Source organism: Bombus terrestris, chromosome 7 (assembly GCF_910591885.1).
Source record: "Bombus terrestris chromosome 7, iyBomTerr1.2, whole genome shotgun sequence".
Taxonomy (NCBI): domain Eukaryota; kingdom Metazoa; phylum Arthropoda; class Insecta; order Hymenoptera; family Apidae; genus Bombus; species Bombus terrestris.
The window spans coordinates 18,436,673-18,460,646 of record NC_063275.1 but is presented as its reverse complement, the minus strand read 5'-3'; the positions used below and the strand labels follow the sequence as shown (position 1 = coordinate 18,460,646).

General features: G+C 38.4%; 2 protein-coding genes across 5 annotated transcripts; one reads left to right on the top strand and one right to left on the bottom strand.

Annotated features, from left to right (window-relative positions):
- Positions 1 to 107: 107 nt before the first annotated feature.
- LOC100643893 (AFG3-like protein 2) lies at positions 108 to 5,060 on the top strand. Its single transcript, XM_003396754.4, has 13 exons — positions 108 to 309; positions 571 to 694; positions 773 to 1,073; positions 1,161 to 1,254; positions 1,321 to 1,486; positions 1,573 to 1,702; positions 2,058 to 2,176; positions 2,266 to 2,541; positions 2,622 to 2,849; positions 2,950 to 3,176; positions 3,245 to 3,421; positions 3,508 to 3,726; positions 3,810 to 5,060. The coding sequence occupies exons 1-13, from the start codon at positions 226 to 228 to the stop codon at positions 4,071 to 4,073; spliced, it is 2,409 nt and encodes an 802-aa protein (XP_003396802.3). The 5' UTR covers positions 108 to 225; the 3' UTR covers positions 4,074 to 5,060.
- Positions 4,504 to 23,786, bottom strand: LOC100643767 (zinc finger protein with KRAB and SCAN domains 3). Of its 4 annotated transcripts, XM_048407204.1 has the most exons (6): positions 20,218 to 23,786; positions 19,454 to 19,647; positions 15,434 to 15,898; positions 14,660 to 15,352; positions 13,869 to 14,360; positions 4,504 to 13,403 (listed from the first exon to the last, which is right to left on the bottom strand). In XM_048407204.1, the coding sequence occupies exons 2-5, from the start codon at positions 19,617 to 19,619 to the stop codon at positions 13,921 to 13,923; spliced, it is 1,764 nt and encodes a 587-aa protein (XP_048263161.1). In that variant the 5' UTR covers positions 19,620 to 19,647; positions 20,218 to 23,786; the 3' UTR covers positions 4,504 to 13,403; positions 13,869 to 13,920. The 4 variants fall into 4 exon arrangements, with proteins under 4 accessions (XP_048263161.1, XP_003396801.2, XP_048263163.1 ...); XM_003396753.4 differs by having other exon boundaries at positions 14,660 to 15,898; XM_048407206.1 differs by lacking the exons at positions 19,454 to 19,647; positions 20,218 to 23,786 and adding exons at positions 16,360 to 17,366; positions 17,677 to 17,998 and having other exon boundaries at positions 14,660 to 15,898.
- Positions 23,787 to 23,974: the final 188 nt, after the last annotated feature.

Below are 23,974 nucleotides of genomic sequence, written 5' to 3'. Positions count from 1 at the left end.
GTGAACTGAGTCATTTATTAGTCAATTCTCTTCGTGCAAAATTGAATAACCAATAATTGTTCGGCTTAAGAACTTATATACGTTTTGCGTTGTAAACGAGAAATAGGGATTAAGACTGGGGATATTTGTTGAAATAATGTCTTGTGGCCGGTAATCTACTACAAGGAACGTGTGGAAACTACGAAATTTCATCATATTACGTGATTACAGACACTTACCACAAATATGGCCCATCAGCTATTACATTCGACAAGTAAATTAGAAAGATTTGTACTGAACTCTGTTTACAAAAATGCCAATATATTTCAGGTATAAATATGATCTGACATAACCTTTGTTTTTTATCATGAATGACTTCTTTAATAAAGATCAATTTTTTTTTTAATTGATGTATACATAATTTGTAGTTATCCGATACTTTTTGTAATTATGTATATATTTATTTAAATGTGGGTATATAAAGATTAAATTAATAGTATTTGAAACTTTTATAATGTTTGTATAGAATGCTTTTTATGTTGCATTTCATTGCTATATTTGTTATATTGTATATCACAAAATTTGTTTTAGTTAAGAAGATATTTATCATTGATAAGAAATAGCAACGAAACAAGTACATTGGAACATTTACGAAATCAATGGAGATTACTACGCAATGAGCCACCAAAAGGATTTGAAAAATTTTTTAAACCAAGTTATTATCCTATATGTATTAATTTGCTCTAAACTATAAAAAATAGATTATAAAATATCTTAAATTTCTCATCTATAGAAAAAAATTCTGGTAAAACTGAAAAGATTACTGAGAAAGCTAAACAAGAACAATCCAAGGAAGCTTCTCAATCGCAATCATCTAGAGCAGAATCTCAAAAATCTAGTATGCATTCTGCGAGTAGTGATAAACGTATATTTTCATGGGAGTTTAAATGGAATGGAGGCAATAAATCATTTGGAGATAAAAAGAACGAAAAATTGCTTCTTCTTGGTGTTGCATTAATGGGATTGTTTTACTTGTATTTGCAACAATTATCGAATCAAGCTACAGAAATTACATGGAAAGAATTTGTAACAAAGTAAATGAATCATAATGTATAGTAATTTTTTGTAGACATACCCAGTATGCAAATTTTATGTAAATGTTTTATATTAATTTTATTTAGATATTTAGATAAGGGAGTAGTGGATAAAGTGGAAGTTATCAATAAACAGTGGGTCCGTGTCAAATTATTACCTGGGAATTTTGTGAATGGACAAGTAAGTTTAGAGGTAGTTTAATTTAAGTTTAATAGGTGAATGAATGGATACTTTATCATTGTGTAGGATACTTTATGGTTCAACATTGGTAGTGTTGAAACTTTTGAAAGAAATTTGGAGAATGCACAAATTGAATTAAATATAGAGCCACAAAATTATATATTAGTACAGTACAAGGATGAGCTAGAATTATATCATGTTTTAAAAGTTTTACCACAGGTGCTTATGTATGGTAAGCTATGTTTATTTTTGTGTAGATATACATTTATGACAGATATTTAGATCATAGCTGGATATAATATTAAATGTTATTTACAGGAGCCATATTTTATATATTCCGTAAATCAGCAGAATCACTTGGTAAGGGAAGGAAAGGTGGCCTTTTTGGAGCGTTAATGGAATCAACTGCAAAAATGGTTAATTCTAAAGATATTGGTGTAAGATTTAAGTAAGTTAATAGAAATATTGTTGTATAATTCTACTTTATAGTATATCAAAAGATTATCATGAATTGTAGACAATTTTCTTCTACTCTGGGCTCTTCTGCCATATTCGTTAGAATGTTTTAGGATGAAATGAACACAGTGGAAAACAAGAGGTATTAACAAAATAACAAAAGCAGGTAGAAGACAAACGAATATGCAGTTGAAACGATTAACAAGTAATCAATTTATAGAGTAGGAAAAAGTTGTGTGCAATTGTACGACTCCCTTTAAGGATATCGTGTTTGAGTAATATTTCATTTATCACCTATTTGCTATATAATTGCTATAAATATTTCTATGTGTATTATTGAAATTTAGGGATGTTGCTGGATGTGAAGAAGCTAAGATTGAAATTATGGAGTTTGTAAATTTTTTAAAAAATCCACAACAATATATAGAGCTTGGTGCTAAAATACCTAAGGGTGCAATGCTGACAGGTAAGTACATATAGCTTAGGAATAAATAGCTTTTCTTAGATTTGGATTAATTTAGGATTATAATTTAGAACTTGTATAATATTTTATAGGTCCACCGGGTACTGGTAAAACGTTATTGGCTAAAGCTACAGCTGGTGAAGCAAATGTACCTTTTATTAGTGTATCAGGTTCTGAGTTTTTGGAAATGTTCGTTGGTGTTGGTCCATCAAGAGTTCGAGATATGTTCGCATTGGCACGGAAACATGCTCCGTGTATATTATTTATTGATGAGATCGATGCTGTTGGAAGAAAAAGGGGAGGCCGAAACTTTGGCGGTCATTCGGAACAAGAAAATACACTTAATCAACTTCTAGTTGAAATGGATGGTATACAATAATAATTGATAAGATCATCTATTACATTATTCAAAATTTATATTTGTTGAGTAATATATTTTTTTCTTCAGGTTTCAATACAACTACTAATGTAGTTGTATTAGCGGCAACTAATAGAATAGATATTTTAGATAAAGCTTTGTTGCGACCTGGAAGGTTTGATAGACAAATTTTCGTTCCTGCTCCAGACATTAAAGGTCGAGCTTCTATCTTTAAAGTACACTTGAAACCTTTAAAAATCACAATGGATAAAGACCAATTAGCCAGAAAAATGGCTTCCTTAACGCCTGGTTTTACAGGTATAAAAAGTGAAATTAGTTACTAATAAAATCTTGAAAACAAAGATGAAAGAAGAACGTTAAAAATGTATTGAAAATACTATGAGTGAATTGATTTTAGGAGCTGATATTGCTAATGTTTGTAACGAAGCAGCTTTAATAGCAGCCAGAGACTTGAGCGATAATATCTACTTAAAACATTTTGAACAGGCCATTGAAAGAGTTATTGCAGGCATGGAAAAAAAGACGAATGTCTTGCAACCTGAAGAAAAAAAGACGGTTGCCTATCATGAAGCAGGCCATGCAGTAGCAGGCTGGTTTTTGAGATATGCGGATCCATTACTGAAGGTGATTCTTAGATTTCAAAAATAGTAATAGTTTGATTATAATTTCACTTATGTTTTTTTATGGGGCAGGTCTCCATAATTCCTCGAGGAAAAGGTTTAGGTTATGCACAATATTTACCTCATGAACAATATCTTTATACAAAAGAACAATTGTTTGACAGAATGTGTATGGCACTTGGAGGGCGAGTGTCGGAAGAAATCTTTTTTGGTCGTATTACGACAGGAGCGCAAGATGACCTACAAAAAGTATTGTCGTGCTGCGTTTCTCTTCTTTCTTTACAAATTTATAACGCGCGTAAGTAATTTACTAATATTGAATTTATTTTTATCAGGTAACTGCAAATGCATATGCTCAAGTCATTCAGTATGGTATGAACGAAAAAGTTGGCAATGTGAGTTTTCAAATGCCACAACAAGGCGATATGACTTTCGATAAACCATATTCTGAACACACTGCACAGCTTATCGATACTGAAGTACGTGAATTAATTGAACGAGCCCATACTCACACACGCGATTTACTTATGAAACATAAGGAGAACGTATCTAAGGTATAAAATATTCTTGGTTTATGAAAAAAGTTACTTTTTATGATTATAGTAGCAGGTGAATGATTTTACGATTGTTTGTTTAGGTTGCCGAACGTTTGTTAAAGCAAGAAATTTTAAGTAGAGATGATATGATAGAGTTACTAGGTCCTAGGCCCTTCCCTGAAAAGTCAACTTACGAACAGTTTGTGGAGGGTACGGGATCGTTCGAAGAGGACACCAGTTTACCTAAAGGTTTACAGGAATGGAATAAATCGAAGAAGGATAAGAAAAAGGGTGAAAGTACAGATACTCCACCGCAACCAGTTTCAGGAATGAGTTCTCAAAATCAACCGCAACAGCGATTATAAACCATACTATTATGGATTATAGCCTATTAAGTACTTTGTATTATAGTTTGAAATACATGTAATAAGTAGCGATACACGAATATACACTCGATTGCATTGGTTATAAATGATAATATTATAATTTGCAATATGCAAAGCTTTTAAATGTCAATGAAATTAAATACCGTTTTGCAAAAAAAGATATCCATATCGGTTTGATCCACTGTATAACAATGCCCTTTTGTAACAAAAACCAAGTTGTGTACAAAAAGCGTGACAATGAATATAAATTATTAAAAAACTTTTCTTATAATTATAGTTAAGCGATAGTCAAAGCGATAAGATGATAAGGATCGTATGACTTATTATTTTTTTAAAGAGTAAATGAGCAAAGTGATGAATTAGGTGAAATGAATAACAACTTTTGTTCACGTCATTTTTTTTTGCAACGTATAATTAATAAAGTTTACAAATGTAGTGCAATGAAACTTTTTATCCTTAAATATTGTAAGTACATTGATAATTTGGTATGTTACTGTTTTCTTTTTATCGCTAATTGTTGGGTTTCGCTTTGGTGGAATTTCTGTAGTATATTCCAATGAAACATAATGCGTTTACATTAATTGGATTTTTGTTTATATTAAAATAGCAATTGAGAAAAGAAAAGACCAAACGGAAAAAAAATGTAAACTTGCTTCTACTTGCTCTTTGTATATGAAGCTTCATATACGTATAATTATTTATGACAAGATTGAAAATGCTTTGATACGACGAAGGTCTCTTCTTTGTCAGTAAAAAGGTCATGGTTCTAGGAACAAATTTTTTTTATCCTTGATGTATCTCGTGTTGTCGTGAATGTGTTGTATTTTTATCGCGTTTGTAAGGAGTTTCACGAAATTAAATTATTAACCGATTAATATAAAATATTATTAACGATGAATATAGCATATAACAAATTGTACAATCCATTTTTAGAAAAAATAAAAGAATATCTACGTTAAAAACAGAGTAAGATGCGTCCATGAATGTAGAAATTCCAGACCTTCGTTTATTTTCTCCCTCATGCATTCACTCACTTACTCTCTCTCTCTCTCTCTCTCTCTCTCTTTCTCTTCCTTCTCATATTATTTACGAAGTTAGAACATTAAAAAATGACCTCTATAAGATAAATAAGCTTTGAGCTCATTTAAATGTGTGTTTAAACAAATCGGAGCAATACATGTGCATGCATCTCGATATATCCACTATATCAGTCTTGGGATTTTTCTTTAAAAATTATTTTCATGAGCCGAAACGCCCTTGGGAATATTGAACGTTTTGTCCCGAAGAAAAGTATCGTTTGATCGAAAAATTTGCTAGTGTTTAATTTTATACGCGTCCCGTGTTATTGTTCCCATCAGAAACAATTAGAAATTTAAAAACAGCGACACAATTTACTTCTTCGTTGGCTTTTCTGCACGTATTTTGCTTTTTTCCTCGCATATTGTGTAGTTACATAAATATAGTATTGAGCGTGCATATTGTATAAAAAAGGAAGACCGCAATTTTTTACCATTAATTTCCAAATACATATCTCTGAATTAATTCAACCGATACTCGTTATACGCAGTGTGTTATATAATATCATAGTTAATAGCATGAAAGAAATATTATTCATTTCTAGTTGGCTTGATGCTCTTAATACGGAACGCAGGCAATATGTAAACTTGAAGTTTTCAGCGATGAAAGGGTTACGTATAAACATAAATTTGTATGTAAACATCTGCAATGTTTTTACTTTTACAATGTTTGTTACTTATATGTTACGTTTACAATTTGCAATATTTTTACGTGTTTCGCATAAAAATTATCCCTTGGTGCTTTTTAATGCTTACAACGTAGCAATAAATGTTTCGAATAACTGCACATTTATTTATAAAAGATTTTTGTTAATTTTTATAAATGCATATATAAAAAGTATAACGTAAATATTATAATAGAGTTTGCAAAAACAATTTTTCTACGTACTTCAAACGCGATGTTCACATACACGTACATATGTGTAAGATTATTAATGCATAGTGTATAAAGAGGACAAAAGGAAAATGACGAATTCAAAATCCAAGAAGAAGAAAAGATCGTTATGAAATTTTATCATCGATCGTCAGCTTTACATATTTTACTAAAAACCCTTTCCCGACCTTCGTCGCTCTATCTTTGATCCCAAGACAGCGTTTTCTTAATTTTTTTTCTTTGTTTTTCATCTCTGAAGTGGCGAATCTTCTCAGCATTTCTACAAAACTATACGATTTATCGAGTAGGTATTTATAGGTTTCGAAAGTTCACCATTAAACTTAGCTCGCTAACTCACTAATCAAATATATCGTACAATCACTAAATTATTGCTTTGTCGTGCTTTGTATCACACTAATCTAAATCTTATGTTTTCTGTTTATCTTACGTTTTTTTCCTTTTTTTTCCTCGTTTTCATTTTTCCTCTTTTTTTTTTTAATCCTTTTCACAAAAGCCAGGTTTACTGATGATCATGCCTGCTTCTCTATAAAGTTCTGCTTTCACCGATGCGTTTCTTTTTCCCTAACGTTGTTCGCTCGTATCTTGTCCTCGTGTCTACGTGTGTTTTCTTGTGGTACATGCGAAATGATTCGATGGCGCAGATAACTTGCAGATTTCAGACTTATCGACTCTGCATGAAACTCGAGCGAAATCTAAATTATCGCGTACGGAGGCGAGCCTGGATCGCGCTCTAATTAATTTCATAATTGGATTTAATAAAGGATAACCCGTTTCTTATCTAGTGCCTGAAAATTGTCCGTTTAACGTGCAATGGATAATTCATTTTTCACGTCCTCTTACGTCGTTGCGAATAATTTTCTCCTAAACTACGTTCAGAAATAGAAAATCTTGAAAACGAAGCTTAACATCAATCTATCATAATTGCTATATCATGACTTTGTCATTAATTTATCATAACATATAAGAACATTCATATTAACACATAAATACCAAGAAATATAAATTGTATTTATAAGAGCGACTCTATCGTAGAGGACCGATACAATCCAAATTCCAAAGACATCAAGCTCGATTTACAATTTTTTTTTCTTTTTTCTTTTTTTTTTCATGAAAGCGTCCATGTATCGAGATTAATTAGAGGCGATCGTTCTCGCGAAAAGTTTCGGTGTAGCGAAAATTCGACTAACATATACGTACATATACACATAGATATAGCATATATCGTGCATATTCGGTCTAATAAGTTAATTAATTATAGTTACAGCGGACAACTTTTGTCACGTTGGTTTCGTTGTTCATTTTTACCGTGTTTTCGAACGTACGTAATTTTAACAGTCAGCACCTTCACGCTTATTTTGCTCTCTTTCTTCTCTTTCCTTTCTTTTCTTTCTTCCTCGCGTCATCTTTTCCTTCTCATTATTACTCGTTTGCTTATTGACAACAATCGCGAAAGGTGACATTAATTACGTTTTATCGCTGCGTTTAAGAGCGCCACGGCTTCGGCGTAGTTACGTTTAAGTACTTTGGTCCTCTTTAGAGTCTTCTAAACGCTTAATTATGCGACGAATCGAAATAGCAATCGGTCTCTCGCTGAAGAAACAAGGAAAATCTTCTCTTGTTTCGTTCTGCTTCCACTCTTTCCTCGCTCTTCGGCTCGTTTGTCCTTTAGCTAACATTATAACGGCTATGAGGCAATTAGTTACATCAGGGCTCCGTTTAATCAGCTTTATCTACTAGAAAAATTCGGTTAAGCGTGGCTTCGTGACGGCACGACGCAAATCCGAGTAATTAACTCTGACATACGCAAAAAGTAGAAAATTAGTAAATTATGTTGTACTGAAAAACTTGGCCAATGGAAAGATTTAGATCAATTACGCTGATAATATAACGACGCAATTATAAAGTTTCCTTCAACTTACGAGACAGATCTCGCTCAGATTAGAAACTTAGAAACTTCTTGATTCGTTGTCACGCGGAAATTAGTTTCAATATACAGGGCGTTTTAAAACCTCGATCCTATAATTTAAAGTCATTTTGCGGCCCGAAAGATGTTCAACCCTTAAAGGCTATTTACAAGTTAGGAAATTTCACTTCGTATGAATTTTCTCTTGATATTATCGCTCTGTAACAGTACAATGTTATCTGTAACTACTTTGAACAATAATCTTCTACCTTCTAATATCGAATAACAGTGAAACATTTAATTCTATCTGTCCAACTTTATTAATTCTTTTTATTCGAAACAGATGTGCTGTTTGTGAACTTTTACCAAGTAACGATTAAGGTAGCCTTTAAGGATCAATCTTTCTGTAAGAAGGAGCGATTAATGTTTGAAAAATTTCATTTCCAACTTTCTTTCTAAATATCCTGTAATATAATATATTATTAACTTCTGCTCTACAATCCGAGTTTAATAATAGTCCCAATGAAATCAATAAAGTTATTTTTAAAATATATCACAGTAATTTTACCCAGATAATCGTCGTACACATGCACGATTCCTCCAATTCGATTAAATTCGGCTCGAAGTATGAACGCACAGCCAATAAAAATTGTGTGTTCTTTGTGACGTTGAACAAGAAAAATTGATTTTCACTGGACCGAGAAACGTACGAGGCATGATCGTCCTGGGTCCTGGCTTAACTCGTTTGCGTATCTAAAAAATAGCGTCGACTGCTTGTTTATCGTTAATATAGTTAATAATTACACCATTTTTATCGTACCATTTTTTTTTTTTGTAAATTTTTTTTGCTTTCGTTCAAGTTTACACTACGGCGACGATCTAACGTTAGTTTGTAATCGCGTGTTCATCAGTTCTGCGGTTTGCTACATCGTTTCTTTTCTTTTTTCCCCCTTATTTTCCTCTTTACCATTGAATAATTAACTCCACTAACTTATCATGCTTTCCTGTCCACGAATTCGACAAAAAAGCATCGAGGAAATCGTGTTTCGAAAACTTTTTTCGTCGCTGAAAATAGTCTTCGAGACGGCAACGAATTTTTGTAATTTTTTATTCGAGTCAAGCATTGATCGCTGAGTCGTTTGATCTTGAACGAAGGAATTTAATTATTTGTAGATTTTTTTAATTCAAACAATGTCGAGAATTTTAGAAATTTGTTAAAAGTAGTATTATGTGATAAAGATAATAATATAGCGTTAATAATAAGCAACGTGCCTTCATACTTGTATAGCATCTTTCAAATTATTTATCACCACTGTAGCGATTATTAGACTGCAGGTATCTATGCGAATTTATATTTTTCTGAACGCAACACTAAAGATATGGTGTCTAAACAGAAATTTATTTCACGTAGTCTGTATTATATCAACTACTCCACTTTTCATGTTTTACACGTATCCTGTTCATTTTTGTTTCTTGAAATTTCTCATAAATGCATAAAAATCTCTAGTCTAGCAATTATTGAATGAGAAAAAGGTATCGTAGCTCTTCATTAAATAATAATCTCAGTGATCAATCGCTTGCGCTATACTATATCTTTTTTAATTTTCTAATTCGAAGAATCCAGACGTTAATATACTTCGCCTTTCCTAAGAAGTTTTATCTTTGTTAAAATTTGTTGCGCTGATGAAGAAGATGTACTTTGATAACCATATAGATCATTCTCTTTTGTTTCATTATTGACTACCGTTACGAGGTTAACTCTAATTGATTAGAGATTCGATTGACTGTCGAGTATTGTGTATTAGAGCACGAAAACGAGACTGGTACAGCTTGTGAATATCATTGAAGATGTGGATCAAATTTTCCAACGACCTGTTCGAATTGGTCGTTCCCGGTTATCGCAACACCGGCATGAACTATTATTATCCGTCTCCCATAATATTGAATAGAACTGGAATGTTTGGTTTGTCCCATGGAAACGAACGTACGGGACGATTTTCGAAGCTGTTCCCCTAATCGTTGAAACTTGGTCAGACACAGACTCGCTTAACTCATCGTTAATTAAAATGATATAAATAAAAGCGTTAAGAGAAAATAGCTACTACGTCTAGGAACCTTATACTTACAATTATAATAGACTTTATATAAGAACGTGGAAAAATAATCGAATATATTTACATGTCAACAGCCAATCTAGTCTTATAGAATCGAACGGACGAACGTTAGGCAAGTCTATTTCTGACTTTTCGCTCAAACACTGTTACGAGCAACGTACACGTGATTTCATTAATTCCGTTTACAACCGTCGATCTATCAAAGAGAGTGGAATTAAATTCAGAGTTGTATCTGTTTTTAAAATCTTCCTCTTTCTTTCAATTTTCACCCTTCAAGGCTATCATGGACCTTGTTTTGATGTTATCGTCCAGTAACGATACCACCACCGTTATGTTATTTGACCAGCGCAAACGGTAATTTTGCTGCTGCTCGTCTAGATCGAACAACGATAAAACAATTAATTTTATAGTTTAAAGAAGATTCGTCTCAGTAAACTTTCATTCGTGATCGCCTTTAAGGGTTGAATTTTCTTCCATTTTCTGTTTTCGAAAAATCACTTGCACGTTGCTGGTATGTCGAATGCAGACGTGAAAATCCTCGAGATCGAGGTTCGACGTTGCTCTGCTAAACAGACACACGGCGCGAGAAAACTTGCAGACGCATTCGACGCCGTTTTATTCTCATTTTCTTTAGTTTATTAGAAACTTAAACCGCTAAAGCTCGTTTATTCCGTTGCGTCCGTTTAAAAACTACTTAACGCGAATTAACCGATACGTCGAGTACGCAATAATATAATCGGTCGATCCCCTAAGTTTCTTGTTTTTTTTTTTTTTCTAATCGCTGAAAATGTTTTCGTACCAAAATATCTCTACGGTCGTTATAAAAAACGCGTTTTTTCCCACATGAAAGCAATAGCGACACGAACAACTTAAATTTAAGAACGATCACTTCACCTATTATACAAGACTAAGCCCCATTTTTCGAGGCAACCTAAGATAAAACGATACAATACAAGCGTAGCTCACTGACTAGAGCGGAAGTCTCTTTATTCCTTTTTTCAGTTTCTTGCCGGTGCTTGTCCTTGATATTTTCTATACGTCGACATTCCTTTCGTCTTTCCCGCTCTAATTTTCCTTCCGTCGTTACAATACAATATTAAATTAATATTACGATTAAGAGTGGTACGAGTGAACTAGACGATAAATAAAACGACTATTGGACTAGGAACGATGAAAGCGTAGCTAACGATCTAAGTACAATCTTATGCATAGAACAGTCTACATCTATTTTGCAATATTTGTTCATTCGTTAATTCCTAAAATAAAAATTTATGCACTTACAAACTATCGAGTAAAAGTTGCATTATTGCCTTATTAAATTAGAAATTGTCGAAGGAGATTTCCATCTTCGAAATTTACGATAAAAGAAGAATCTCAAGGTTTTGTTAGTGATCGATCACCAACTAGAAGCTTCTGACTAGATAGGTGATTAGGAAATTTCTCGAGGATGTAAAAAATTTCCATAATTTTTTAATATGCAGATCGAGTCATTCTATAAATCATCTCTCATTGAAGAAAAAAAAAAATGGAAACAGAAAAATGGCGGTCTCGTTGGCGTATACTTCTGACAACGAGGAAATTACGGGAGGATGTTCTATAATTTAGGAGAGCGAAACGAGAGAGCGACCCTTTCGCCACCAATGGTCATTCCTGCATTCAACAGGTGGTCCAGTTTACGTGAAATGTTGATGAAAACCTCCGACGTGTGCTCATCCTCCCTCTATCGTTTCCATTGTACGCCAAGGGCGCCGATGGAACTTTGGGAAAACGATTCCTCGAGGAAATTACATTCGCGCGGAAACTTTTCGCGTTTCTAACATCGATAGTCTCCTATCATCCATCGATAGGTATCGGATATCAACTTGCCCGCGAATCATTTCGACGACGATCAAGTTACGATACGATATATTGTTTTACCTCGCCGTGAAGATATTAGTACATTTGTACGAAAAATAAATACGAAAGAAAGTTGAGAATGAGGTTGAGATTAATCTCGAGCAGAATCGAAAAAGAAGAGGCACGTTAAAGCGTTGACAAGTATGAAATGGAGAATCAAACGAAATTTTCTTTGGCTATAGCTTGCCCTGAAATTAGTTGGTCGCTTGAGATCGCTTTCCCTATCACGAATCACGTTTCAGTCTGTGTTTCGACTATTTTATTCCGCGCGACTAAGATAGAACTAAGATAGAAGTAAAATATTCCTATGAACATGCTAATGATCCCAATTAGTGGATCCACTATATACAGGCTATTACATTAAGTCAAATTGCAGAAGAGCACGCAGAAAACCAATAAGAATTTGACGATGGTACACAAATTGCCACGCGACATCTGAAAACTGCCAAGTTTCATCAAAGAGAAGGTCGTTAAATCGACTAGTAAGCGTACTTGGAGCATGCATTATTTTCATTGGATTCCGAAGTTCTTTGACTAGAATTGACCCGGTTCCCATCGACTATCGGCGATTCGAAATGAATTTTACTCACAAATTGATGGTCCCTCGATAGTATTGCATCGATTTTCGCCGCGCTGTTCGTTCTTTGCTTCTCCCTATCGTATATCAGACACTTCATCGGGAAGCGAACGAGCGTCGTTTTCGTTTCCCTTGATGCCACGCGAATATCGATTTCATCGGACGACGAATAAAATCTCATCGAGCGTCCATGGACGAAAGGAATGTCGTTTGAATCGCACCATGCGCGTCTTGATGCAATGAAACACGTGTCTCCTTACTTTACGACGATTTATCCCTGTATATACGCTCCGTTCTCCTCTAACGTTCCTTTCTCTGTGCGAACACGACTTTAATAATCAGCTTACGTTAATAATATATGCCTTTGGATGTTTACTCACACGAAGAACAAAACGAGAATTCAGAACGTTAGTTTAACCACGATATTCTCGTGTTGGTTCAACGTCCGCCTATTTTATGGGTTTCATCTTCAAAATGTCTGTTCCTTGCTTGCTGGTAGCTTCTGGTGACATGAATCGCGATCAGTTTGAGATCGTTTGCTTACCCAGACTGGGAACTTGATGAATTCGTGATTGCTGGTTAATAATGAAGAATCACCTGTGACGTCAACGATCGAAATTCTTCGTTGTTTCTGTTGTTTCGTGGACGAATCCTTCCTTTTACGGTTTTCATCGAGAGAATGGTTCGTGGAATTTTGGAAGTTTTCGAGAGGGAGGAAGGGAAACAACGAAGTAGTCACTGTTGAATTCCAGAAAGATTGAATTGACCCATTGAAGTTGATACCAGAAGGGATTGCACCTTGGAGAATTTTTTTTTTGCATTTCGTTTATCGTCTGATGTGTCGCCAACTGAAAGAAAAGAATACGAATTGATTTCTTGGAGGAAAAATTATTTCGAGGATTTAGATATCTATCAAACATCTTCGAGCTATTTAAGTATCTTACTACATTCGTTATCCGTTTACACTAATCCACCAAACTTTCTTAAACATTCAAACTTATAACTATTCAATTTCAAAGACTCTACTCTAATATCTAATATTCTCGCTTCTTATCCTTCAAACATTTTCTTTCTCACAACCACTTCCTGAATTGCTTCAAATTTTCTTACCAAAGTTTCTATTCTAGTATCTAATATTTTCACTCTCAACTTTTCAAACATTTTCTGACACCGTCAACTTCCATTTACTTAATTTCTCAGAATTACTCTCCATAAATTCTTTCTTGAATTTTACCGAAAACTTAACCCAAACCTGACTCAATTTTCTCGATCGTTCTTTAAATTTTTCCAGTACCTGAAGCTTAAAAACCTACTTGATGACATGCAGCGACACTAGCGCCAAAAGTGACCGTAACTCGATGGAATTTATTGAGGTGCATCTAGGTCATTGTTGGAATCGTCGTTCTCCCTTTGACAGGCGGATTCTAGATGCTTGTTCAGGTAAGATTTGAGCGCGAACGATTTGTGACACTTGTGGCACTCGTAGTTCTTGTCCGCGGAGTGCGTCTGCATGTGGGCGCGCAGATTCGACCGATCGGCGAACGCTTTGCCGCAATGCGCGCACCCGTAAGGTTTCTCGCCCGTGTGACTTCTCAGGTGTCCTTGGAGTAGCCACGGTCTGGAGAACATCTTGCCACAGACACCGCAACTGTGTGTTAGTTTATGGGTCAGCACGTGCATCGCCAAGGCTGGCATGCTTACGTATGCTTTGCCACAGTGGATGCATTTCTTCGCCGATTGCGAGTCGATACTACGATGGGTTTGTTTGTGTCGTGACAAGTTTGACGAAGTCGCGTACTGTTTACCTGGAAGCAGAAAATTGCTACTGTGAACGATGACGTGATGGGGCTGACCTGCTGTTCGGGTTTAAATGGATCCTATTTTTCAAGAGACACATTTTATGTAAAACTAATCCGTGCCTTTGAAGCTACAAAAATTTGTGTAGTTAAAATTCAATATCTTTCTTTTTAAAAATACCTATAGCAAAAAAATGAGCGACACTCGAAGAAATGACAATGAGAGTACTTTAGATGGGGTAATTCACTGACAACAACTACCCTGATCCCAATATTTCTCACGATATCTAATTTTCTCAACAACTTACCGCACTCGCAACAGACGTAACGCCCGATCTTTGACGCCTCAAGTCCCTCAATCGGTTCAGTCTCCTGCGTCTTCTGAATAGGTAAAACCTTCTTATTCTTCGACCTCCCGTCAGTTACCAATAAAGTGTCATACGTATAACTCGCCGGTTTCACTTCGCTCTGTTCGAGCACCGTTTGCACCTCTTTATCCTTCTGACTGGGTTGCGAATTGGGATTATTATTTTCAATATCGCTGCTACACTCTGACGTAGGTGGGGTCAATGGTGGTGCTGTCTCTATGGTTGGGAGAAGATGCTGTTGCTGTGGTATTAGTTGGGGTGGATGATGTGTAGTCATAATCGGCGTGCACGGGATGGTCGGTGTGCACGGGATGGCCGGCGTGCACGGGATGGACGGCGCGCTATAGGTGAGCAGAATCTCTTGAACAGGGGATAGTGGAATGAACACGCTGCCCGTTTGCTGGACTATCGCTGCGCTGGGCTCGTAAATGATGCTCGCTGTTGTTGGTTGCTGGTGTTGGTGATGGGTGTAGACTGCAGAACCTGCTAAACCGATAGTGTTCACTTGGTAGATCGGTTGATTCGGTTGGTACACCGTCATCTCTTGGATATCGGTTGCAGGTGACTCTATCACGTTTTGTGGCCCGATGGCGACACTGGGTGGTGGTAATGGGGGCAACGATCTTGAGAGCTCTAGTAAATCGTGTGCAGCTTCTGTTTCAGCTGCTGAACGGTCTTTGAACATCGAGGACACGCAATTGGTGATCACATTACCGTTATTGGACCCTATCCTTGAATCAGACGTGGAATGATCCGCTGTTTCTTCCACGTGGTACGGTGTAGCGGTGTTCGAAGGTGGAGAAGGCTCCCTTGGTGGCGTGTAATGGAGCACGGTCGTATGTTGCTGATGGTCTGTGTGAACTGTTTTGGACGGTGATATGGGAGCCGTGGAAGGCAACGTGGACGTCGTGATCGTTGTGTCCTCGACGCTCAAGGCGATTGATTCTGTCGTTTGAGGAGCTACCACCGTGGATGGTGAGCATGTAGCTGTGCAGGTGATCACCGATGTCTCCGTTCGAGCTGTAGTCGAAGATTCCGTCGATGGTGTACTCGTGGTGTTTGTCGTCGCCGTCATGTCCACATTGCTAGGCTCGTTTACCTTCTCCTTCGGGACATTCTGCTCGAGCGTCTTCGCTCCTGTCGTCGCAGTCGTATCTTGGGACTTCGTATTCAGGTTTTCTGCGACAGAAAAGATATTTCTGCAGCTGTGATTGGTTTACAAAGTCAATTGATGCATTTAAGACGACCAATTCTTATATACAATTTTGAGATTCCATTGATGTGTTTAAAACTAATGGTCTTTGCAAGATATGGAGTTTAAACATGCTTAATCCCTTAATCTACAATCGTGTGGAAGACGTGGAACGTCGATGTTATTGATTTATTATTCACTTTAAGATAATAAATCTTTCTTGTTTAATGATCAATTGTAATAATTAGTTATCAAATATCTTGCAGAATAAAATTAGTTGTACCTTACACATACATTTACATATCAAAAGACATGTGCCATTTGCACAGCTTCGAACGTTCAGCCAAACCGTGAAATGGCTCAGCGTGCGACCAACCCTGTCGTCGTTTATAGCACGTGCTATTGGAACTTAAGTTGTAAGGCAAGAATTAGCCTGGTGCATACGTACTTTGCAAATCTCCAAATTAAATTTCCACAGAAGCGAGGCCTTAAATGAAGGGAGCCTTGTTCTACATCTTCGACTTATTTTTGTATTTTGTTTTCTGCTCCACGTATTCTCAAACTTGATTTCGAAACTAAAATATCCACCGTGATTACTCTTAATCATCGTCTTACTTTGAGTCGTAGAATCTCCCTGCTTTGATCGTACCACAAATTTAAAACCATAGTATATACAATTTCGAGGTACTATTAACGTTACGAGGCTGATAAATCCTAAAATTTGAAAGATCCCTCAAATTCTCTGCTCCATCGTTCCAGGTAAGTTCTCAAAGCGAAACGAGGAAGCTGGTGCAATTCAATAACCGCGGCTGCTTTCCTTCCTCCGAGAAAAAAGCACGGGAAAGTCGAAAAAAAGGAAGGAGAACACAAAGGAGAGCCAGGAGCACTTTGAGCAAAGGAGCGGAAACGGCATCGTCAGCCCTATTTCGTCCCTTCCGTCCGCGACAATGCGATATTAACGAGACAACTGACGAGCGACAGCGCGGCGCGTAACTCGATTTCTTAATTTGACTTTTTAATCGAGGTTTAACGAGGAGAAATCGCGGGGGAGAGGAGCGTGCCGGGTTCTTCTGTTGTCGACGTGCCAACGAAAGAGTGTCGAACCTCGTTGTAGCAGTGGCAAGAGGGTGAGACGAAGGAGGACCAGGGATTATGACGGCAAGCATGTTGGAAACGAGGTCAAAGGGGATGGGTGGCTGGCCAAGGAAAGTGTACGACCGAGCGGATATAAAATTTCACGATAACTCGGTTATGAAACTGCGTGTCTCGTTTCAACGACGCTCCTCTTATCTTCTTTCCTTTTTTTTCCTTAGAATTGTTTCGAGTCTCGATTCAGTGTTGTTGTCGCTGTGTTTCACCTCCCTTGGGATAAGTTTCTTTGCTATTAGCGTGACAACGTGATGAGCCTGCAATTTTCTCCGAGATCTACGGAGTCTTGCGTTTTCAGCAGTCGAGCTACAAGAAGATGAGATTGAGTCAATTGTGGGTTATTGAGTGCTTAGATTAGGTGAATTCTTTGATTTCATGGGCTATTTTGAAAGATTTTGAAGTATCATGATTTTTCTAGATCAGATGATTGGATGTTGTTTCGATGTTTGATCATTCGAAACAATTGATATTCGTTAATTTCGATATTAATTCTAGCATCGATTGGCTTAATTAGGAAACTCCAGGAAGTTCACAAAATGCAAGTAAGAACAACTACCTTCGTACAATAGCATTGAAGATCTGGAGAACTTACGAATCTATTGTATCTATATATTACCTCAGTTTTGATCATAGAAATCTGTCCCTTTCTCAAGATTTCACCATTTAAATCGATCTAACTGAAACGTCAAGCGAAATGTTTTATCTTCAGTAAGTTTCTGACGCTTTTACGATGGAAATCGTTCGTATTTCACGTTCGATTGGCCTGGTTTTACCGAGAGAGGCTCCAAGCAAGCGTGTACTGGCATTGTAACGAGTCTTAAGTGCGGTCTTTGTAGCTCCATTAACGTCTCCGGCAAGTTTCGCATGACACTCTCTCATTCACTCGATTACTGAACGCGAAGCATAAACGGGGCCGTTGCTGGAAACTGCTGCCACCGGGAACGACAATTCAGACAATTAATGCAGCTTTGCCGTGGTGAGTAACACGTTACCGCGAATTACTCCGACGCTAGGAATTTTCACCACGACGACGTTAAAATATAGTAACGACGAAGCCTCTTTAAAAGTATTTATAAAAATATATGTATATACATCATGACCCTAATTTCGTAGAACAACGCGAGTTGATTAATATAGTTTCTGAACGGTTCATTTATAAAAAGACGGAAGAGTTTGTACGTATTTGACACGTTAATCCTTCGACTAATCCTTCTACAGTCCTTGAATTTTTTATATCTCAATTTCGCTTTAGTTTCAACTGAGTAAAAGTGTTTTAATGTTTTAAGAGAACGTTTGGCATAAAATTCAAATGAGAAATTACCTATATCAAGAATGATTCTTTCACATTTTCCACGTCATTCACTTGCATCGTTCACTAGTTACGATGTGAAGGGCAATTTAGTTTTTTGCAAAAGTATGCAGAAGGTTTTCTTGCTAGGAGCAAGACACGCGTCCGTGCAGTGCCTCGGCACGAGATGAACGATATATGGCTACAGGCTGAATCAATACCACGGGCCAATAGCAAAAATCGTATTAATTGAACGTAATAATCGCAAGTAAGATATCGCTCAACATTCTTCGTCGTGATATAACGATACTCGTTTCTGAATCTTCACGCATGACCGCGATCGATTTTCCGCTTCAAAATCGACCATTATTATTTTTATTTGTAATCGAGCTTCATCCCTTTTCAGGATGATAACGCTTTGAGAATCATGGAAGCAATGGTTTAAAATAATCTTCGATGCTATATAATTCTTTTGAGTATGTGTTTGAAAATATTTTCTACGTAAGATAAATTCGAATATATTCAAATAAGTCTAAATAAATTGAGATTCAAGTAAGTCCAATTACGTCCCCCTAAAATAACAAAAAGTCTAAATAAATGCCAATAAATCCAGACGAATTTAAAAATATCTAAATAAATCCAAATAAATTCGAATAAACCCAAGTAAATTCGAATAAACCTAAATAAATTCGAATAAATCCAAATGATCCTAAACAAATCTAAATAAATCCAAATTAGTTTAAATAAATAAAAATAATAAATCCGACCAAATTCCAATAAATCCAAACACCCGAATAAAGAAGAACTAAAAAAGAAAAAATATAATAAAAAAGAAAAAATAACAAGATTATAGTACAAAAATCAGAAGGAAGCATGTATTAACTTTGTATCTCGTATTCTTAACATCTGTACTTAATCGCAACAAGTATCAATCAATGAAAGCCTTTGAGCTATAATCAACCCGCCACGTACTCCATAAAACACGAAATCCCCAAACACCTATCGCTTCTATCGTAAAGAATCTTGCACGACCATTTAATTACTATACCAGGGATCATAATCGAGCCAAAGGTAGAACTATAAGAAGCCGGAGCCAGGATTGTACCTTGAGCAACAGGGGGTGCGACGCTCCCTTCTGTAGGCGAAACTGGGATTTGTATGGTGGTCGGCGATGGCGTGGTCCTTCCGCGACCCCAGCTCTCGAATCCTCTGGCAACGTTGCTTATATACTTGTTGCACAGGGCCTTCTTCACCATATAACACCGCGGCATCTTGGCTTTTGGTTTCTTTCTCTTGTTCCTAAATAGAGAGAAATTCAGATCCGATGTAGATGAAGAATAAACAACTAACAAAAAGAAATCCTTCAATTTTTATATTTTTTTGGAAAAAAATTCTTCTCTATCTTCGTATTTCCAGAGCATCGGATAGATTTTTATTGAATTATTTCGATTATATTTCTAGTTAAAAAAAGGTGTGACGAGTAAGAAGAAATCCTCCAATGTTTATATTCTTTTCGAAAAACGAAATATTTTTCTCAATGATCAATTCTTCCCGAGTTTGTACTTCCAGAGCACCAGATAGACGGTCGTTCAGCCAAAGACGATCGTCGTTTATCAAACGATCGATCGTGGTTTCGATTCGCGCAAAATGTCGCCCTGGTGGTCCTCGTGGAGGCCACCAGGATTACGGTCGATCGAACGATCGATGCTTCAGCCCAGCAACGCCTCGTTTCTCATCGTCAATCTTCTCGACCTCATCCTACTTCCTGTTCGCGATTGGATCACCTATCGAATCTCCTCTTGCTCGTTAAACAAATTTCGTCCTGCGTTCTCTGTGTCGTACGATGAAACGTGTTCCAAGTGGACTTACACGAGTGTTTCGGGAGGAACTAGTCAAGCTCCAAGTAATTGCAGCATCGATATTCGATTCGCAGAGTTGATAAAAACGGGACACTTCCTTGTGGCGGGCTCGTTTCTACCGGAAATGTCGATTCCGATCGCCGTTTGGGGGCGGTATTTTAATTCTAGATGTCGTTGCACGATTTCAAACGGAGCTACGTGTGTATTTCACGTAAATATATATACACACGTGTCTGTGTGTATAAATATACTTGTATATTTGTGTATTTATATAGTGTGTATATATACACATATAGATACGTGTATAGATTTATATTAAAATATTTTTTCGGCGAAGCGAGTCAGTCCAACTCGAGATTTCAGATACACCCGGAAGTTGAGATTATCCGGAAATGTTTCCTCACTGGAAACTTTCTTTTTAATAACACTTGGTTTGCACGTGTTAATGTACGTGGTTCCAGATGAGATTCTTCGGTGTAACTCGAGTTTATAAGAGAGAAAGAAAAATGTAGCTTGCCTTGCTTTATTTCTTCTTAGTTTGCTTCTTTTGTTTTTTTTTCTTAGATTCTCTTTGTTGCTTTACCTTGTTTGTAATATTGCTTTCGTTGTATTCACGGGTGGAAGATTACGTGGTTCTTACGGTATTTCTCGGTCTTCGTCTACTTTTGCCCTGTCTTCCGCTTACTGTCGCCTCCGGTGCTTACGTTCTTCCTCTGGATAAATCTTTCATCTATACGCTTCATCGTAGTTTAATAAAATCCAAACAATCCGTATCAACTATTTTATTAACGCTATTTTCTTCGGTAATTTTCTTTCGTACACCGCTTGAAAAACTCTCTTCGATTAAAATTTGCTTCAGTGTTCACGGTTATTAAAAATGTACATATACTTCGTGATTATTTATGAATATTCATATTATATTTAATTATTTATGTTTTATATCTCGGTTCGTCCTGATACCGTATCGAGTTTCTCTCAGAGGTCAGTTCTCGCCACTCGGACTAATTTTCACCGTCTACTCGCCTTCCTGATCCGAGCATCGTTCCATTCTGCCGGCAACACTCTCGTGCAGCATCGGGCGTGTCCATTCTCGCGACGATACCCTCATCTCGGCGATTTCGAGTACGGTGAATCCGATAAATGATGGTCGCGACGCCGCGTGCTTCCTCTTACTCTTCTTCTCTAAAACCGTTCCAGTAAATTCTAAAAAAATCTTTCCAAATATATTCCTTCTTCTCGATACAAATCACCGATTTTCCCGATAAAAACAGTCTCTCGTAGAACCTTCAATCTTCCACCATTAAACAGATTTTCTAATAAGAAGGTACAATTCCAGTAGCGTAGAGGAGCAAATCGAATCACCAGTTTCTTATCTCTGGAGCGAGCGGATTTATAAAATACGCTCGATTAATCACGATTCTCTCGGTAGGCTGAATAACAGACCGAGCCAGCCAGGCTGTGGTTCTTCCAGCTGAACATTCAAGCTGCTATCTTCGAGTTAACGAATTGTAAATAACCGAAGGTCCTTTTTCGGAAAGCAAACGTGTGCGTCGTGGAGGCAGGCGAGGTGTGCCTTTTGCAGGGACGAGCAACAAGTTGGACAACAGGTCCGCGATGTTTGTGTATCCGTACGTGTGCGCTGTCGCCTTACGTGTGTAGTCGATAACTCCCTCTGGTAAGTGGTCCCCTCTCCCTTTCTCTCTTTCACCCTGTCTCAGTGTCTACTGGTAGCTTGGTGTCTTGCTTGCCAGTCAGAAAGCAGGAACAAACCCGTAGGAGGACTTTGCGTGACTTCTTCGCCCTCTCTTAGCCTCCTCGTACTGGTGATGGCTGGTTTTGTACGGCGGGGAAGCACCGTGAAAGGAGGAACCCGCGTGAAGCTACAACTCTGCCCTCGTGCGGCTGTTCGCGGGCCTCGTCGCAGCCTTGGATCGCCGGTGGCTCACGGCGACGAACCACGTATGCGTTCCTAGTCCCTCCTCGTACTCTTTCTTCGTCCCACCTTTCTCTTTCTTCTATTCCTCTTCCTCCCTAACACCTTCGATTAACGCAGAAATAATTCAGGCTCGACTTTACCTGTCTACTCGGTTCGATACGACTGGGTCGTTTGCCGTAGAGGGGTTGCTTCGAGTAACGCACACGGTAAACCCAAGCTCACAATACACATAGACGCGAGTATCATGAAAGCAGCACCACGGAAGTATACGTAAAAGTAACCACGACGACGAAACAAATGACGGACGAACGTTGAAAACGACGTTGAACGAGGAAACGAAATAGGTTTTTGCAAGCGGTGGCACGTAAGTAACACTAGGGTCTCTAGACACGTAGAGAGAGGCACGACATGGACGAGCAGAGCGCGGTTACGAGCAGCACGACGCGCGCTTGGTCGAACGGTCAACGATAGATCGAGGCTCGTCCATGGGCCCCGGTCGCGTTCGACGACGTGGCACACCGGACGCGAACGTCTACGGGCACGAAGATCGAAGATGAAGATGTACCACCTGTGGGCGCAGAAGCAACAATTGTCCGCCGTGTATCGCGGTGGAGGGTAGCCCGACTACATGGCTCGTACCGGGTGTGGCTGGGGTGCAACTGCCAATGCAGCGTCGTCGAGCAGCGTCGCCCCGCGTCCTGGGCGCCTGCGTCCTTTCCTCCTCGCTTCGTGCAGAGCTCCTTCTCGCTTCCCTCCCTAAAAGGCCTGCACACAACCTGCCCGGTGTTGCCCTCTCTGTCTTCCCAGTCCTCTTCCACCCTCTTTACGCTTTGTCTCTTTTTTTCTTCCATACTTTCCCTCTATTTCTGTCCTGCTCCGTAAACCATCCCCAGTACCTCTTTCACCCTCGTAAACTGCTTCTCCTTCTTTATCCTATACGTTGGTTATTTCTTTCCTTGTTCCGCTTTATCAACCATCCCCTGTCAAGCGTGAGCAGCGTACTGCTCGTCGTCTCTCCGTTTCGCTTTTGCTCCGTTCCATCTCCAACGAACTGCCACACCGTCTCGCGAACACACACGCCAGGCATTATACGTATACGTGTATATATAAAGCTCTGGCTGGCTCCGCGATCGAGGGGTTGAAACGAGCAGAGGAACGAGGAAGCCGAGCAAGAGGGCGAACCGGCAGGGGTAACCCACCCCTCGCCGCGACGCCGATGTGGCTCTTGCCCATCGATTTTGTACGAGTTCGGGGCCGGAGCAACACCTGTTACCGCGTCGGATGGAAAAGAGTCGTAGACGGGGGGGTAGGAGCGGGTACGGAGAGCAACGAGGGACCAACGAAGAGAGCTATGCAACTAGCAGGCTGCACAAGGGGGTGTAGATGGCGAGAGAACGAAGGGTGGTTGCTTCTAGCCGGTGGTGGAATCATCCGGCGGGACAGAGATGGGATCGTCTAATGTGTAGTGAAATAGAGAAGATAGAGAAGAAGTATATAGAGATAGTAGAAGCTCGACGAATAGAAGGGTGATTCTGTGCAACAGAGAGGGACACTGTTATAGGAAGCATTATGAGGGCGAGAGAGAAGAAGAAGCGAGGGTAAACAGAGACGAAGAGGAGGGTGGTTCGAGGGTGGCGAAGCAGGATGAACGGAGTGGAGGTGAGAACGTACGAGGAAGCAAGACAGGGAGAATGGAAGAGGGTGGCGAGTAGGAGGAAGAGAGAAAGGAAACGTCGGCGGCGGGCAAATAGCGACGTCGAGGAAACGCCGACGCCAATCGATAGCGCCGACCCCGGCGTCGTGCCGCGTTCGCTGCCAGGGTTTTGCGATA

Coding starts and splice junctions, on each gene's coding strand:
- LOC100643893 (XM_003396754.4), top strand. CDS start 226: ATGGCCCATCAGCTATTACATTCGACAAGTAAATTAGAAAGATTTGTA. Junction 1,074..1,160: donor TGGAAAGAATTTGTAACAAA/GTAAATGAATCA, acceptor AATTTTATTTAG/ATATTTAGATAAGGGAGTAG. Junction 1,255..1,320: donor GGAATTTTGTGAATGGACAA/GTAAGTTTAGAG, acceptor ATCATTGTGTAG/GATACTTTATGGTTCAACAT.
- LOC100643767 (XM_003396753.4), bottom strand. CDS start 19,619: ATGCCGCGGTGTTATATGGTGAAGAAGGCCCTGTGCAACAAGTATATA. Junction 15,899..19,453: donor CGCACCCCCTGTTGCTCAAG/GTACAATCCTGG, acceptor TTTCTGTCGCAG/AAAACCTGAATACGAAGTCC. Junction 14,361..14,659: donor TTACGTCTGTTGCGAGTGCG/GTAAGTTGTTGA, acceptor TTCTGCTTCCAG/GTAAACAGTACGCGACTTCG.